We start from the raw sequence: 18,812 nt of genomic DNA, 5'->3' as shown, positions 1-18,812 counted from the left end.
CAGAAGACTCTTCAAGCCCTGGCTCTTCGAGCAGTAGCGGCCCCCCTCCCCTCAGCGCCTTGAGACCCTCGCGGGTAAGTTGCGCGCTTTACAACTACTCTGATTGATTGATTGATAAAGTAAACCAAAATGCCCCCTGGTCCTTCTGATGTAGAGCACCAAATTCATACTCAATTAAATTTCCAGCATGGCATGTTCTCCTCTGAAGGAGCTGATCCTGTGAGGTGACGGCCAGTGCAAGCTATGCTGGGGGTGCCAGCTGCTGACTCCTTATTGAACGGGGCATATTTTCAGCTTTTTGTACATTTAGCCTATCAGGGTGTTCTTCCTTCATGTGCTTCTAGACAGCAGTATGTTGAAGATGCATGCTAAAATGTTGCCTTATGTATTATTAAAGATAAAGGAGAAAGATGTCTAAAAATCGACCATAACACCCAGTCCTCTCTTCCAAGACCGACTTCCCATTAAAATCACTCTTTTGTGCCCCCCCCACCCACCCCCATTACAAAGCAGTCAACTACAGTGTCTCCCAGATAAGCTCTTACTTCCTTGAGGCATTCTGGACCTATTTAATGAAGTGATTTTGCAGTGTACATCCCCACTTTAAAAAGGTACTGAACATTCTGTCAGAGCTTTGGGGCAACACAAAATCTAGAACATGCTTCTCACGTTCAACCATATCCCATTCCTCACGTTCTTTCATACAGATCTTTAGACTGTCCTTCGTAATAAGACTGATCACACACACTTGACCCAAGGTATCTCTGGTCGGCAGCGTCCTATGGGTACCTGTGTAACTGCCTTTCTTACATGCATGATGCAGTTTTGTTTCAATGGGGTGTAATCAGTGCTGTGTCGCTGGCTCCCTCTGGCTTATACCAGATCGGCACTCATCTTACTTAAAAGCATTTTAGATCTCTTCATTTGCGTGCAATGGCGGTGGACAACTGATTTATTGTGCAGTCGAAGGCGCTCACAAAATATCCTGCCCTCTAGGTGCAGTGCAAGTTGGACTGAAAATCCCCAGTGGTTTGTGAATCATTTTTTCACTAGACCTCATCTTTTGTAAATAGGAAAGAGACGTTTTGAATCATCTTAGAACTCTCTCCCCCACACCTCTGTACCCCCACACACACTTTGACCAATCTGCTTGAAACAATAAACCATCAAGCCTTCGTGCATGGATACCTCTTTCATGCAGAGAAATCAAAGGGAGCCTAAATTACTATCAAACAAAAAAAAGCCCTTTGTCTAGTGCTGATACAGATGCTATCGCGAGCTGGGCAATGGACTCGAGGACCTTGAGAACACTCTTGCCTTAGACTCTGGTTGCTTAATGGGTAGAGTAAGGCTCACGTGCCCTGGTGAAACTCTTTGAACCTGTGATGTTGAATGTTATGTTTAGGATCTTCACACACTTAAATGATTGTGGCTTATCTTTTGTATCCATCAACAGGGCGTACCTGAATCTGAACAAAGATGTACAAGAACAGAAAGTGCATGGCTGTTTAGACGATGGTACAACTTCGATTCATAGTATCCTTTCAACAAAAAGTTCACAAACTGAATGTGAAAGTGATTGTGCACTGCAGTGGTATGTGTGAGCAGGCCTGCTTTTTACATGTTTCCTGCACTTTCAAGTTGATTGACTGTGCATACCAGCTATTTGTATTTCAAACGTAAATTAAAAATGCAGCAAAGCTCTGTGATGGTCCAAAACTGACCGATGACAAGTCTTCGGATTTAGTCTGAAAGTTCCAACGCCTCGTTAAGCTTTCGCAAAGCCAATTGGTCTCGCCTTTAATATACACAGCAGACCTATTGGCTTTGCTAATGTTTGTTTGCTTTGGCAAACTTTGTTGCCAAAAAACATTTATTGATGGTGATCCTTGCGTGCTTGTAGATGCACGAGTGGTCATCTTGGATTTGTTTTTGTCAAACTATAACAAAAAATTATTGCAAGCTGGATTCCCATGCACCTCCCTGTTCATGCAGGACAGCCATCTTTCACAATTTTCTGTTCAAATGTATTTTTAATTTACGGTTGCAAGACAGCCAACAGCCAGTTTTGAACTGTCAAATAAGAAAAAAGAATAAGCGACATACCGTGCAAACGGACAGAAGCAAGTAGCCCGTTAATTTAAATAAATAAACCTAACGTAAACCATGCAGTGGGGGAGGGGGTAAGGGGCACCAGATAAAAGTGAAGAAAGCAGTGCACCTCCATGGAGTACTACAATCTGGAAAAATTGTAGTCCCCTCGCTTCCGCAGAGGGAGCATACATGTCTTCCAGCCAGAAACAATATCAAGAAGAAATGCTCCAGCGATGGAACATACACAGGAATAGAGAAGAAAACCATTGAATAAGGAGCAGGGAACTGATAAAGGCAAGAAAGCATCCATTAAGGAGCATGGGTCTTACCCAAAGCTCACTACATTTTTAATAGTAGACCATAGATATTCAATGTTTTAAGACCAAATAGCTACCGGAGATTTCATTTTTCAATTTGATACAGTCAACCACGAGGTCGTTCTGGCGAGGCTGGAAGGAGTTGGGGTGGGGGGCATGGGATTGAAGTGGTTTGAATCATATCTGGACAATAGATGAGTCAGTAGAGCTTCCCCCTACCAATCAGAGTTTACTAACATCCAGCATGGCGTCCCTCAGGGGTCCGCTATCAGTCCAATATTGTTTAATGTTTATATGAGCCCTTTGGTTGCTGTTATTAAGTCGCATAACGTAAATCTGGTAAATTATGCAGACTATACACAACTTATCCTGTCACTGGAGGGAAATCAATCCATATCCCTGGAAAAAGTCCATGCTAAGTATGCAAAATACTGCACAATGGTTAAAAAATAATTCTTTGCAGTTTAATGGTGACAAGACGAAGATCTTATATTGTGCAGTCGGAAAAGTTCCCCTTTTACTCCCAACTGGGTTTTGGCCGATTCCTTCGGTCACACCACTGATACCCTCCGAGATGGTGCGTAACCTGAGAGTTAATTTTAATGACAAGTTGAGTCTGGAAACTCAAGTAAACAAAACAGTCAGGAGTAGCTTCTCCCTCATTAGAGTGCTTCAGAAGATTCTTCCGATGTTACCAACACAGGCCAGAGCGCCGATAGTAAGGAGTGTCATCTTGAACCGGCTGGATCATTGCAATGCTTTGCTGCTGGAATCCTCAATGTATCTGATTGGGAGACTCCAGAGAATCCAGACAATGGTGGCCAAGTGAGCCCCAATGAGACCTCGATGCTCATCAGCCTTGCAGGCTCTTACGGAGCTCCATTGGCTTCCGTTGTTACAGACGATACAATTTGAGTCGCTCTGTATTGTTTTTAAAGCTCTGCATGGCCTCGGGCCTTAACCGTTTCAGAATAAATGCAAATGGGATGTCCCCATCCGTAGTCTTCGCTCGTCGGCAGCTAAATTGGTGAGAGTGCCTAGATTTAGAAAAACAAAATTGTGAGGAATAGCCTTTAGCATTTTAGCGGCGCAGCTCTTGAATAAACTTTCAACGGACCTCAGACAGATGGAAGACCTACTGTAGTTTAGGAAGAAAATAAAGACCTGGCTCTATCCCAGAGCATAGTTTTAGTCCTTTTCTCCTTTGGAAAATTGCCTCTTTTAGCATCTATGCTCAGCAGGGCACACGTATCTCAGTGCAGGATACCTGTAGGATCACAGTGTCCTGATAACATTAACAGTTCTACTCAAGATGGCATCTTTTGCCAGACATATAAAAAATGTGACAGGATGTCCTCACACACCACCAGGTGTCATGCTTCATCATAAGACAACCCACGCTCTCCAAAAGCCCTTTTTGATGGAGAGTGGGCCTTCAGGGGGCACTTCTATCTGAAACCGGACCTGTGATCTAAGTAAGCTAGAAACCAATGTGTCATCCTAGACAGACCTTTATATTTACTAGTGATGACACTTGGTATTAAAACCAATCGTGGAGACAAGGTGAAATGTATGCCCCATCACCACTAAACCGTCCCGTATTTCTTCAATACCAGCTGTGCGTAGGAGAGGCCCGAAAAGTGGTGTGTGTCACATGGTTGATTGGATAGGTAAATTGCTTTCGTGCTTAAAGAACCATTACTTCTGTTATACAACTTTTCTTAACCAAATTGGACATGGAGCTGAGTTTCAGCCATCTTCAGCAGCTGCAACAGTTTCTTTCTATTCTACATACTTAGCATTTTCCAGATTCATTTTCGTAATTCAAGTCCACACTGAAATTCCCGTTTACTTTTTCAATTTTGGCTGGCCCATCATGGTCTTCTTTTAGTTGTAGAGCCATTTAGCACTCTGATAATGGCCAGTCTGGGAAAGCAATATTGAGCTTTCATGTGAAGAGATTATTTTGTAATTTCAGAACTATATGCGGTTATGTACTTATATACCATACAGTTTTGAAAACATGGGTATTTCCTTAATGCATGTACCATAGCTACCTGAAACCATTATTGACTCACAGCGGACCTCCGCTTACAAGTACACTCCCGAGTTGCTGTGGACCTTTGGCAAAATGCTTAACAAGCCCTCAGGCCTATGAGGTAAGTTAAATCGGTAATGTTTACTTCCCTGTTGTGTTTTCATACTTACCTGTGTAAAATGATTCTTTTTCAGTTATTTTTACCTTATTCTTCCCCTAATATGCAACACCGTTTTCAGTATGTCTTCAGCTGTCTCTCTTATTGAAAATTAAAATGAGGATCTTGAAAACTGTGTGGTGTAAATCTGTCTTTCAAAAGGAAAAAAGGAAATTGGGCACGTTCATAGTGGTGCAAAAACAAAAAATGACTTGTGGATGTTTCAGTCCTTGTAAGGAAGGTGGAATGGAGTGGCACTGACCGTGAAATAGAAATCAAAATCTACACCCTGCCCGAATTTCTCCAAATTAAAGGAATGTTCCTTCCTGTACCATCATTTTTTTCCCTGGAGTTTTATATAGCGCAAACTTTAGCCGAAGGAAATCGGTATTCGAGCGCTTTACATGAGCACCAGTTGCATTACACACGGACACATTAATTTTTTTTGTTAGGCACGGGCAGAGTGAGTGATTTGCCCACAATTGCTGGATGTTGAGCGTCGTTGCCGAGAAAGGAACATCTTTTCTCTGCACATGTATCTATTTCTTTCATAATAAGTGCCCTGAATCATGTATCGTCTTGCCATAATAATTAACTCGCACTTCCTGGTTACTATTAATGAAGCCCCTGGCTTCCCAATATTGTAGTCCTTTCTCTGTGTGGCTGGAGATCAGTTGTCTCTGCACAGTAAAAGCAGCAACTTTCTTGATTAAGTGTTCTTGGACTTTTGGCACTTGCCTTTTGAAAGCCATGGGGTTGATGCTCCTCACATCACCCTACATCTTCTTATAGGCCCCCCTCTTTTTCTGCGGTGAATGGTTGTAAGTCGGATGGACTCTTTTGGTCCCATTTCTGAGAAGCAGATTTCACACACGTATTGTCATGTGTAGAAGTAAAGAATTGGCTACTTTGCTATAGGATTATGTTTGAAATATGTGTGTCCACCTCCGGATTTTCCAGAAAATTGTTAGAAAGAAACTGAAGGTGGGTTGGTCATCTGTCAAGGGGATTTCCTGCCTCGTCTCCAAACACTGCTTCTTTTTCTTCCTCACCAGCACAGGAAAAGACTCTCACAGTGAAAAAGTTGCATACTTGGAGAAACCACTAGTAGGAGCGACACTACGATCCCTTCACTGCCGAACTATGGGAACGGTTGCGAGGTCCTTAAAAAGCCTGTAACCAGCTGCTTTCCAGCTGGACCCATGAGGCCCAACAACGGGATCTCCCCAATGTGCTTACCTGTCCTAACTCAGTCTGCCCCAAGGAGCCCTGGCAGTGGGACCTTTTGCTGCATACTTCATAAAGTAAACTCTTAGGCCTCAACCATTGATGTCATGTCCCCTCGTCATTGCTGCTAGATATTCAGCGAAACACGGAACACAATCTCACAGTGGTCATAATATGATTTCCAAATGATTTTTTATAGCAAATGGAGACTAGAGACTGGAAAAAAGGAAAATTGCAGATTGTTTCCTACCCACAAGCAGTCTTTGAACCTCTCAGGTACAGAAAAAGGCACACTTTTTATACTCCGCTTTGGTGCTGTGCGCTGCAGGTCTGCTCCTGTGTATGTTTCTTCTGGATCCACAGTTGAAGCCTCCAGAATGATGTGTGCAACCAGTGGCCCAGATTCTCTGCTGTTCTATATCTTTGACTTATGATGACTCCGATTCACACCCTGGATTCATCATCAGCAGCAGTAGGGTCCATGCAAGCTTATGTCCAGACATTGTTCAGTGAGCTGCATGCCGGTTCCATCTTATGCAAAGCTAAGCAGTTGGGCAGTCGTCCAAGGTCAATCAAATTAGCGTATATTTGCGAATTCAAATAGTCAGCCAATCAGTCTGGTTCTGGGAAGATTATCTTCCCACAATGTATTGTACTGGTCACTGCCTACAAGAAGGTGACCATGTAAACCTTCTAGGCTTTGTTCTGACTTGAATCTTTGCATGTTCCCTCCAGATAGCTTTGTTATAATTAAACAGCACATGAAGAGGTGGCAAGGTATGGGTCTGTCTCCCGTTGCCAGACAAGACTGGTCTCTACCCATTTCCTGACTGGGATTGCGGCTAACAGCTTTTAACTCTTATGGACAATGTAGTCCTTATTGGTGTTTTAGAGCATGCTAGAGCTTCTCTGACTTGTTCCCCAGCACTACTCTCGGAGGAAATTGGTCTAGGAGAATAGCCCCTTCGGGACTGTGCCAGCTGGTTTTAAACCATGTGTGGCCTGTCACTGGCAGATGTCGGTGACCGACCACCACTTGGTGTCTTTGTGGTGCTTGGAGTAGGACGACAACTCCAACGCCTGCAAGGACTACCCTCCATGCACCCCAAGGTGCTGATGGAAGTCTCCCTCTAGTTCCTTGCCGTTTGACTCTGTGAGGTCTCGTTTGCGGAGCCTGTCCAGATGGTTGTCGTCGCACTCACAATCATCGGTTAAGTCCCATAAACACAAGAAGGCCACGAAGTTGAAGCGATCTTCGACTTCTCGTCCATCAAAGTCTTTTGACGAGACACGGAGGTGTCTGCACCCAGGCCCCAGGAGTCAGCGGAACCTGAATCCAGGTTTACTCCACGCTTCCTCGATTTTGCCGGAGCGGCCCCCACCCAGCTAAAAGAGTCTTATGAGGCCAAGCTCCTCACATTTGTGCGGCCTGGCCACGCTGGAGCGATTTGGGCCCCATGATCCCGGGAGAGGCCCCTACTGGATCCCTACCCGCTGGTTCGCCCCTAGCACCAGTTGGCTCCCATCGATCCTTTGCTGTACCTGGAGCGGAGCTGTTCGACCAAGACCTTGGTGCTGCTGATACCCCTAAGTGGCTCTGCCCCATTGTTATTCCCCACACGGAGCTGCGCTGACTGACTCCGGCACCAATCCGCTCCATAATTTTCGGAGCAGAGCCAGTGCCTTCTTTACTTGATAAGTATACAAAATAGTGATGGATGGAATGCTTGAATCCATCTCAGCCACTAGTAATCACTCTGGGGCACATCCCAATCCATTTTTATTTTGCACACCGTGCCACCTCACTTAGGACCCAACTATATGTAAATCATTTTGACCATGCTCCAATAGGAACAGAACAGCCCAAACTGCCAAGCCAGATCCTCTCTAGACCAGAAAGCAAATGACACAGGACCTGTTTCATCCTAGTTATGGGCTCATCAGCCAGGAACAGCTTGGGTCCATTGACAGCGTGCACAGGACTCACGTCTCTGCATACCCATCCCACTTAGGGCGACACAGTAAGTATACAGAACAGTGATGGATGGAAAGTTTGAATTAATCGCAGCCACATCCCAATCCATAGATCTTTTGCAAACGATGCCACTTCATTTTGGAACCAACCTATCCTGGGTTGCTTGTGTTCTGGTTCAGGGAGGTACCGGCTGAGTTATCTTTTGAAGATCTTGTTATACTGTTCATTAATTTTGTCCAGAGAGTAGTACAAAAGTACACTGTGACTTGCGTTGACTGGTGCATGAAGCTGTTACTACAATAATGCCAGACGGCACAGCTAAGCTTTCAGACCTCCAAGTTCATTTGAAGGGAGTCGAGCCCGCTCATTGAGTCGCTCCCAAGGTTTACCCCATTTGAAGAACTGTATCTAAAACACTTGTGTGCACTTTTGGTTTGTTTTGCTGATCTGTTTAACAATGCGAAAATCTCTCAAATATAAATAAAATCAGACACTTTTTAAAGAAGTCTTTTTTGTGATATTATCTCAAATTGTGCATAGACACCGCCTTTAGAAGCCCTTCCCAGCTACTGAAGAGTCAAGTATACAATATACAGTTGAAATGTAGGACTGCACTTGTAGAGCTGCAGTGCTTGTATGTTGTGTGATATGTGTTAGATTATAGTCCTACAGAGGGTGTTAGCTTGTAGTACTTGGGCTTGGAGAAAGGGCAGTGTGTGTGTGTGTGTGTGTGTGTCCAGTCTTAGCAATTAAAAAGGAATAGCAAGCTACTGTGTGCAAAAGTGTTCTGATCCTCTCCTTTAGTAAGTGGGTAATCTCAGTCTAGGTCCTGAAGTGCCGAATCCAGGCCCGAATTTCAGGATATCCATTTAAGATCAATTTACATCCCATGCATAGGAAATGATATAAATTGCATAGTAAGAGGCAATTGGGAAAGCCTGGCATGCATCCAGTCTCTTGCGCCTACGTTGGAAACCCTTCTCATAAATGTATTAGTCTGGAAGAAGAAGGCGCTAACACTAGGAGGGTAAGGGGCTCTAGCATGATAAAATAAACTGGTGTTTTGATATTGATTTTTTCATCTTACAGAATCAGGAACAGTTGAAGGATGATGATTCTGACCTCATCTTGAATGATGGAGACATCAGTTTAACATATGGAGACACCACGGTGAGCACAGATCCCACCCACGGTGGCATCACCAGAAGAGGAGTGGGAAACTCCTCAGAAGATGCGCTTGATAGGGAGCTCACCTTCGGGGATCATGAACTTGTCATACGGGGCACACGCCTCGTTCTCCCCATGGATGATTCTGAACCGCCATTACATCTACACGATGGGGCGCGCCGTGGCCCGGTGTAAGGACTCTCTTGAGCCACTTCAAATATTAGCATTTGTGTATTATAGACATGAAGAAATATTGTGCAGCCTGAAATGTAATGCATGTCTCAGAATGTTTAAGCCATGTAAATATTATTTATATGGCAGTGAAAAAATTATCAATATGCATTCATTGTGAGGCAGCTTTCGGTGAACAATATATGACCTTATTTTTAAAGTGACTGCACTATGTAGAGTGGAGCTGTTTTACAATACAAATTGCTGTCAATTAGTGCTACCATGGGCTGTATGATGCCCTTGCATCCACATGTCAAATATTGGCTGATTTGTGTTAAATATTAATTTTCTTTTTATAGGAGTTAGCCTACTGTGCCAAATGCATATTTGTCTTGGTCCTGCTGTGAAAAACTACATGGTACAGAAGTTGCCTGGGTTATTGGTCACAACCCCATATTATCCTAATTACATCCTGGGAGATGCTGGAGAATGTATGGTTCGACCTCTAGTCTGCCATCTTTCTAATGTTTCTGTGACAGTGTCGTATCCTACTTTACGATTGTATGCATATTTTTTGATGTCAAGTCTTTTGTCCTTTAAATCTGTTGTAACTTGAATAATTTAATAACTGAACTTTTTTTCGGGTAAAAAAAGGTTGGGAATTGAACGGCAATCCAGTTTTTTGTACTTGATTTAAGATGTCATTTGAGCAACTGTAAATGTTTGATATTTCAGTCTTTGTCCTTATACATTGCCCAACAAAACTACAAATCTGGCATTGTATCCTGTCATAGTGCTCTGCTCCATGGCAAAATATAACAAGCATTGGCAATGCCAACTCTTTTGGCTTGCATGTAATGCTTACTTTACATCAGACATGTGGTGGCCCTCTTAGTCCATGTTTTCCAAACTGTAGCCACTTTACATACGATCTAATGGGGTCAGATACACAATGTACACATCCGTGATAAGATGTAGTTTGGTAGCATGGATCTTATTATCATGCCGACAGACATCTAAAGTTGTCTGTAGTAATATGCTATAAAAAAAACAGCATAGCGTGGTTTGTAAATTCTGTGCATCTAACTCTATATTATCTATTGCAGTTCTTCTTAATATGACATTTGGATACGCAGCAGGCCTCACATGAAGCCAAGTATCCAGTGAGGGAACAGTGGGAGAAGTCTGAGACACTTTAACTTGTAAATAGATTTTTTTATTGATGTTTTATAAGGAACTTATATTCCCTCCTCACTCATTTTGTTTAACATTTGTTCCTCCTAACCCAGTATGCGATAGTAGGGAGCTAGTTTGTTGCAACCCTACGTCTGACCAGTGTATTATGTGTTAGAAATAGTTTTACATCCTAAATTATGTGCAGTATCCTAGTCCTCCTTTACCCATGACTGCCCACTTTCTGTGAATATGGAGTTTTGAAGTGTAGAGCTTCATATTCAGGAATGTTTCTCTGAATCATTTTGGGTCACACATTCAATCTGTTGCTGCATCATTATTGCCCCCACATAATAAATGTGCAATACACAACACAAAGTATGTATGTATGTATAACTTTATTCGATATACAATATCATAAAAGTCTAAAAATATTAAAAAAACATTTTAAAAGGGTGGGGGGGGGGGGAGTTCCACCCAAGAAAAATTCATAGGACAATATATACAAGGGTATAATATGTAGGATAGTCCATCCATAATATATGATACATGCATTTATGGTACAAATTAATCATATATTGTTTAAACAGGTAAAAAATGATTTGTCATAGGAAGACAGAATACACATCATTACTGGGTGGCGATCTGCAGTTCCGCAGTCTGTGCTTGGATCATCCCAAGAAGTTTCATCCTCCTCAGCCAGGCACAACCCAGGTATTTGGCCAACCCACAAATTAGACTGGGGATCAAAGTCTTCGATGCTAAAATACGCTGCGCCGCCCCACGGTCTCTGCAACCCTGATTGGAACAGACGGGTTTCAACCATTTCCTCCTCGCCTGGCCATACGCTGGGCAGGCGAAGAGGAAATGGGTGACCGATTCCGTAGGGGAGGTACAGCCCGGACACCCCAGGTCACTCGCACTCACAACACAAAGTGAATTTATTCAGTAAAAAGTGGGGAAAATCATTAATTTGCGGACCGTATAAATATATGGGTTTGGCCTAAACCACAGATATTTCTGCATATCTGGCAACAGGCTTTTCCAGATTCTGGGATTGTTATGCTCCTTTTTTTCTTATGAAACACAAGGTTTGCCTTCATAGTAGCCTCTTGGCACTCCCCAACACTTACTCAACCCCTGCTGCAAATTCTTGAAATAAAACAAAATGTACCTGATAAGGGGCAAATCCCTCCCTGAGATGCCACAATACACTCTGTGTAAGATTTACCTACCGTGAGGACCCAGGCGTACTGCACCTAGGGGCAAAATGAGTCCTGCCTTGCGCACGACTTAAACCATGCAGTTCTCTAGTGTTGCCAATAAGTGAGTCAGAACTTTACTAAGAGCCATCATAGCTTGGAGAGAATTTGCCAGAGAATGTTGTTGTTTTCTAAATTAACACAATGTGTGGTTCTGTTTTCTGCACTTGTTCCCACATAATTAGTTGAAGAGTCCGCCTGCCCAGTTTTGCTGATGTTTCAGCAGATCTGTGCATATATGCAGTGCTCTTAATTTAGCACAGGTATGTTAACTGAATCTCCTCTGCAGCTGTGTACCCATGTTGGCTTGTAATAAAAGCTACTTTAACCGTACCCTTGCACCACAATGAACAATATAGGTTGTGTACTTACTTTGAAAGTTCTTAAAGCAGTATTTATGTTTGTGGTCAATACTAAAACAACATTGTAGGTTTGCGTAGTTGTGATCATTGCACTTTATTTGAGAACTCTGTCGCATGCAGCATATTTATTGTCTCGTACTCCAATCTTATGTTTGGTACCTTTTATGTAAACTGTCCAAAGTTGTTCTTTTTTTTTAACTATATATATCCATATCAGAATGAAGAAAGAGCACAGAACAATTTCCTCTGTCAATGTTATGTTGAATTGATCATTGTATGATAGTATTACAAATGGCTGCGAAGTCCGTGAAGATTTAAATTATGATTCTCTCTCTTCTTGGACTCTGTCTTCAAATTTGGAAAAGGCTCCACAAACACTACATTTGCATATCAGATCATAAGAGTCTATAACCTTTGCAAAATCGTATTCTGCTTCTTGTTTGTGCTCTTTTGTAGTTCTTTACAGGTAAAAGTCGGTGTCTGCTATTTTGTTTGCCAAACAATTTGGTGAAATCCTGCTAATACCTTGTTATAGTGTTAAAAACAGAAGTATGAAGACAAAGGTATCTTGCAGTAAAGTTCTGTCCTTTTATGTTAAGTTAAACAAAAATTTTTTGTTTATAAATATTTTTTCCACGCAACAGCCATACTTCCTATCTCAGGTTTATTTTTTCTTATTTTAAATTCATATGACATGTCAAGAAAGAGTGTGCTTCAAATATTAAACAAATGACCTCGCAATTGGTATTAAAGAATAAGAAAAATAGATCCTACAATTTTTTATTTTCTCTTACCACATGCAATAGAAATTTGCGCCAAACTGTCCACTCTGATTGCCACTCCAGTAGATATCTGGGTATCCTGCATGCTTGTCGTTCTGTGGCACACATCTGTCTTCTGAATGTATCTTTTGTTAATCTAAGTCTGTAGTCCCTCATGCAGATGTCAGTTTGTTTAAGTTTTTGAAAAAGAAGTCCTTTCCTTTAAAATCACATGACATTTACCGCTCACTTGTCTGGCAGGAGTACATTTTTTAAAATCTGTTTTCACTGAGCCTGAAGTTACTGCATTGGGAATGATTGAGAATAAATACTAACGCTTTTAATGTTATGATGTGAAAACAGGCTTTGTCATTAAAAGACGGTACGTGGATGAGCACAGCTTTAAACCCTTACACAACAACAAATGTTTGCAAGCTAGTACAACCATCATTGTTTGGTAAGAAGTAGCATGACAAATTTGGAATGATTCTGGTCACTCAGACTTTTGTTTAATGATGAAGTCTGAGATATGGATACCTATTTTGTTTCTTATATGGGTGAAGTTGAATGTCTGAATACATTTTGAGACAAAACATTTTGTGTTCATCTGTCCATTTGACCTATTTTTTTTTACTGTTAATTGATTTCTCTTTGGTAGTTTGGTTTAAGAAGGGAACACGGCATCCTCTGTACATGTCACTGAAGAAAGCACAAAGTGGCTGTCCTAATTGTTTTTTTCTAATCTCCGTCCATGCCATTTGTTCCCATTTGTTCCTGAATTGAGAAATACACATGAAATAAATATTGTTTGAAATTGCTGTCTCACTTAGCTGGTGCCTTCGTAAGTCTTTCCTGTGTGTTTGATTTACAATTGTATTGTTCAGCTTGTTTATATTTCACTTCTATGTGTAAAGCTAAGTTTTTTCCAATTGTATAAAAGCTTCACAGAAACAATTTAAAGAACTAATGAACTAGCATGTAATCTTTAATTGCAGCGATCCCACGGCGCCAGTCCTAGCCCCTTAAAGCCTTAAGCAGTCAGAGTGACAGGTTCCTTTGTGTGTTTGTTCTCTTGTCAATATTACCAAAAGATCCCTGGAAGTTTAACAGGGGCTAACCAAGTCCATAGTTATGGATAGAGCTGGTATGTTGAAAGCTTGCCATTTCCAAATAGAAGTCCTGTACAATTTTGAACTATTGTAGCCAAATATACATAAATCTTGTTCAAGAAACAAAGGTCCACGTTGATCCTCATTGAAAATGTAAACCTTGTGCCTAAAGAGAATGGCTATTTACTGTATGTGGCCTTTTCATGTTCTCTTTATAGCCAACCACTGTACAAAAATAAGATATAGTAATCCAAACCCACTATAATGTTTAGTAGTTCTTCTGAATTCAAAAGGAGAAACGGCCGTCCTGTACAGAATAGATCTGCATGCCATCATGATCTCGGCACCTTCCATTCCGTCCATTTGCTATAGTTGTGCTGTTAATGTTGGCTAATGTCTGCTGTCATGTACAAAAACTATATGGGCCTTATATTAGTCTCCCTTCTACCTCTTACAAAAAGCTAATCCAGAAAATTCACAGCTGCTTCTTGGAGTCTACTTATCAATTCTACCTTTTCAAGTTTTTTCACATAGGCATTTCATGAGTCACCTAATTGCATTCATTTCATCTCACAATCACAAAGTGTAGTGTAGTTTGTCAAACAGTTTCTTATATTTATCAAATGTTCTACTCAACTAAAATTGGAAGTATTTCCACCATGCTAGAGTAGAAACTTCATTTTTTTCGTGTAAACATGACTGATACCTCATACATACTAATGTTGAGAACTCACACAGGCACAGAATTTTTTATTGGTATGTGGTGACTTTCCTTTGAAATTGTTTTTCTCATGGAAAGTTTTTACCTCTTCTTTAGTGATCCTCTTTAAGGCAACCTTCTTTGTCCATCATAATTTAGCTGATTTCCTTGCCAAGCTATTGGTTTGCTACTTACCTTTATCAGTTTGCACAGGTTTCTAGAGTTATGGTCTGGTGCAGGAGATATTGAAATGCATTATGAAATATCCAAGAAGAAAAATAATTCAAGGCAAACATATTTTACCATAAGAGAATCTTCGTTAATTTCATGTTTTAACTGCTGTGGTTATGTGATTAATTTAAGCTATTCCTAAATTAATAATATTAAAGTGCTTTAATTGTTAATTGATGTAACCCGGGAAAGCAAATAGCATAAATCCTCTTACTATCACCAGTACAAAACACATTGAATACATTTGGGTAACCTATTGTTCCATTTTTGGGGAAGACCCAATTCTTCTCAGTATGTTGTCACAATTCCCTTTAGTGTGTATGGTCATTGTGTATGTTAAATAGTTGTTATGCTAAAATTGTGATAAACGAGAAGCCCATTGAGGTATATACAGGAAACTCAAAATAACTGAAGGGTGACTTGCATGAATCTGAGAATTCTTGATTCATCCCACATTGAATCGAGTTTAAGTTTGCATAAATAATCGAGAAATGAAGTCTTCCTCTATTTGAAGGCAACAAATAAATTGCAGCAGTGAACTATCCACAGAAGCTTCTATTGTATGTATGACATGTAATATTCATCACACTTACCAACTGAATGTTGTAGCAGTTCTTATAGTCATTTGTTATGTAATAGTAAGATTTTATATATCCTGCTATGCAGGAATTTCACGAAGATTGCATTGTTTATAACATGTCTGTCTCTCTTAATTTCATGTTTAACATGTGTTATTATTTTTCAACATGCTGATTTCTAGGGCTTTTGGTTAACTAAAATCTTTACACTGAATATTTTTTTACATTTTGGATGATGTATACATTAAATAATTTAACTAAAAGTGTGTATTTTCTCGTGTACAGCTGAGTAACTGAATAAAACATTAGTGAATTAAAATATTACCATAGAATACTAGTATTTCAGTGGCTTGTGTTAATGCTTACCTTTTATTCCCTCAAATGCTATATACAGCAGATGTCTACAGCTTATTTAGTATTAAAGACGGTAATTTCCGCAAAAAGCAAGTCTGCGAGTTTCCCAGTTTAAAATGGAAATGGGCACATTTATTGGAAGAGTGACCCAATGACAGGAAATCAGCTGTCTCAGAATGCAATCAATAACTGATGGGTGCCTACCCTCTTCCTCAATTCTTCAAATATAGAACTAACCAGTGTAACGTAGCAAAGGAAGTGAGACACTGAGCTAGCTCTTAGTGTACTAATGACTGTATTGATCTTAGAACCAGTAAAGTCGGGTGAAGTCCAGTAACTAACATTGTTGACTTCCTCCAGGTACAGTAATGACTGGTGCATTGCCTCAGCGGAATAGTCTGAAAGCACTGTTGTCCTTCCTCTGAGAGCCAGTGAGATCTGCCTTTGACCTCTTCTTAAAGGCTTTTACCTGGTTACAGAACTATCATTCAAGGATAAGGCAGTGAAATAGTCCTCGGCTTGTGCATTGACAGCATTAATAGAATACTGAAATCTTGGTATTTATCCATACCCATGGCATATATTACCCACTCCAGCAATCCAGGGCTCAACAACTTCCTCAGAACTTTAATAAGAGTATCCTGCTATCAATAGGTGGAACGTTCAAATAGCATTCTAGGATTGTAGGAATTCTGCAAAGAACTACTGCTCATTACATGTGTTATATATTGTAGGTCCCTGACTGTAACCTTGTTGCATACATTTGGCAGGGGGTAAATAATTATCAGTGTGTGGTGTATGAGTTATTAACTCCCATAGACAGGGACCTCTAATCGTTGAACTACTTTAGGTTGGCCCTTGCCAGATTCAGTTGTAAACACTTTGAGTTTATTCTTTTCTATTTCCTTCAATGTATGCATTTAAATTCTTCTATTTCCTTTATAGAACATTTAAATAGTTGGATATAAGCAGACATGCTTGAATTATGTGCACCAGCTTTTGGGATGTTTTGTTCTAACTAAAATATATCAGATCAATGTAATAATCAGGATAAAACATTTACATTGAGGATTATTGACCTCTTGCTAAGTTTTTTTGTTGCAACAAAATTATCCACTTCACTTCCAGCTGTCGCTGGTCTTCAGAAAAATAAAATATAACATTAGTGTTACACACAGGCAACAAGTCCATGAGCAACACATCGTGGGAGATATTTCCAACACATTTATCATAACAAGCTGAAAGTAGCCCCAGCATTTACCCTAGATCTTTGCTTGCTTCATTAGGGCAACCACTGGCTTCATACACTGGTTGTTCCTGTTGGGCACACCAGTCCACCCCAGAACGCCACTGAGACATCTTGAGTGGGCTGGGAGATTCCAATTTACTTGCTACATCTCTTTTTGGCATAATGGTGGCTACCCCAGCAGCATTCAATCAGCCCCCGCGCCTCCCATTAGCTCAAAGATGCCCAGGAGGGGCAACTTCATCAGGAGTTCAACCTCCCACCCTAGCATCTAAGATGGTTCTTTAGCCACTGGACATCTGAAGAATGTTGAGCTTGAAAGGAGGTGTGCCTTGTGGTGGCGGCTGGGGGTGAGGTAGGCACTCTACAGGTTAGTTGTCTGGACCAGCTGCAGTCTATAGGAAATTGTGATAGTTCGGGGGCCATCATAGCATCACATCAATCTTCATCTTCCAGCTGCCACACCCACTCCTCCCATTGAATCCGGCGGTGTGTCTATATGTCGGGTGCATTAATGACCAGTGCTCGATAAGTTTGGGAGATACCTTCCTTCGATAATGCACCTATCTGGATGTTTGCTTCTAAGGGAATAAATTCAGGGAGTGTCAATCACGGGGGGATGTATGTCCTCAACGTGTGCCGCAGCTCATGAAATTCTGTATGTGATGGGGCATATGTAGTTTGAAGTTCTTGGAAAAAAACTCATCCGGGTGTCAGACCAAACATCCCCCAGCAGGGAAATGCTTATGTTTTCCCAATGAAGAAATCCTTCTTGCTAAGTTAACCATAGCATCAATATCTACTAGCTGTTTTCATTATGGACTTGATTACGATGGTGGTCGGACACCGGCAGCGGGAATGGAACCACCTGACATGTAGTAGGCTGTTCCACCCTCCAAATTATGATGCGACCGCAAAAATTCCTTTGTCGATTATGGCTTGTGCTGCGGGCCGGAAACGGACTGCAGCACAAGCCGCAATTGAAAAAAGGCATTTTGCAAAACATCCATGCACTGTGTGCCAGGCACCATGTGGTTTCGGGGGGTGGAGGCACCACATGTGTCCCACCGGCCCCATAGTGGAGGCACATGGGACAGGGGCATGCTAGGGGCCCCCAAAGTACCTTTCCGTCTGCCTTTACATGGCGGTCATGGTTGTCTACTTCCAGGTTTTCAAAGGCTATGCACGCTGCTTTGATCAACTTGCCTTTTGATGGCACTGCTCTATTTGGCGTGCAGCCGATTCAGCTTTATGTTGGTTCAGGGATGGTCATGTTAGTACGGAGTCTTAACTCGGTTATTGTACTACGGTTTTCGTGGACAGTTGTTTTTCCTTGTTTTGACTCTTTCTCGCCTTCCTTGGGCAGAGTTCCAGAGTTCTCTCTCCCCTCCAGGGGTACACCCGGTGTGGTGTTCCTGCTTTTTTCAGGTACCTTTTGTCTCGTTTATGCTGTCAGTGACAGATTTAGTGTCCAGCTGTGTTGATCTTCTATTGTTTTGCTTACAGCATGGATTTTTCCCCTTCGGCAGCTGTTCTGTTTATGTTGTGCTGTTGCACTATAGCCTTATTCCCCGTTTCTGGGTAACTTATTTGTTTGCCTCTGAGGCATTTTATTGGGTTACTCTTACACTTTGTATCCCTTATAGGGACTTTGCCTTCCACTTTCTCTGTCCAAATGGGCTCTGCGGGTCTAGTTTGCGCTATATAAAACTGCTATAATGTCATTAACCCTTAATTTCCTAAAGGAAAACGTAAGTCTTCGACAACATGCGCAGGCTTAGATGTGAGCTATTATAGAGCTAAGTCGGGCGCTACACACATTAAAAGTGTGCAAGGTGCCATGGCAGCTGATAAGCAAGTGCCCTGTTTGAACATTATGACTTTCACCCA

General features: G+C 41.4%; 1 protein-coding gene across 1 annotated transcript in view; it reads left to right on the top strand.

Annotated features, from left to right (window-relative positions):
- Positions 1–15,654, top strand: part of SLC9A6 (solute carrier family 9 member A6) — a 231,675-nt gene extending 216,021 nt beyond the window's left edge. Inside the window, exons 14-16 of the mRNA XM_086918671.1 lie at positions 1,457–1,536; positions 4,465–4,570; positions 8,898–15,654. Of these exons, the coding sequence (XP_086774797.1) occupies positions 1,457–1,536; positions 4,465–4,570; positions 8,898–9,170 (459 nt within the window). The 3' untranslated portion in view covers positions 9,171–15,654. The remainder of the gene's footprint in view (positions 1–1,456; positions 1,537–4,464; positions 4,571–8,897) is intronic.
- Positions 15,655–18,812: the final 3,158 nt, after the last annotated feature.

Source organism: Lissotriton vulgaris, chromosome 4_1 (genome assembly GCF_964263255.1).
Source record: "Lissotriton vulgaris chromosome 4_1, aLisVul1.2, whole genome shotgun sequence".
NCBI classification, from domain to species: Eukaryota; Metazoa; Chordata; class Amphibia; order Caudata; family Salamandridae; genus Lissotriton; species Lissotriton vulgaris.
The sequence above is the reverse complement of the archived record's forward strand: the minus strand, read 5'-3'. Positions and strand labels throughout refer to the sequence as shown.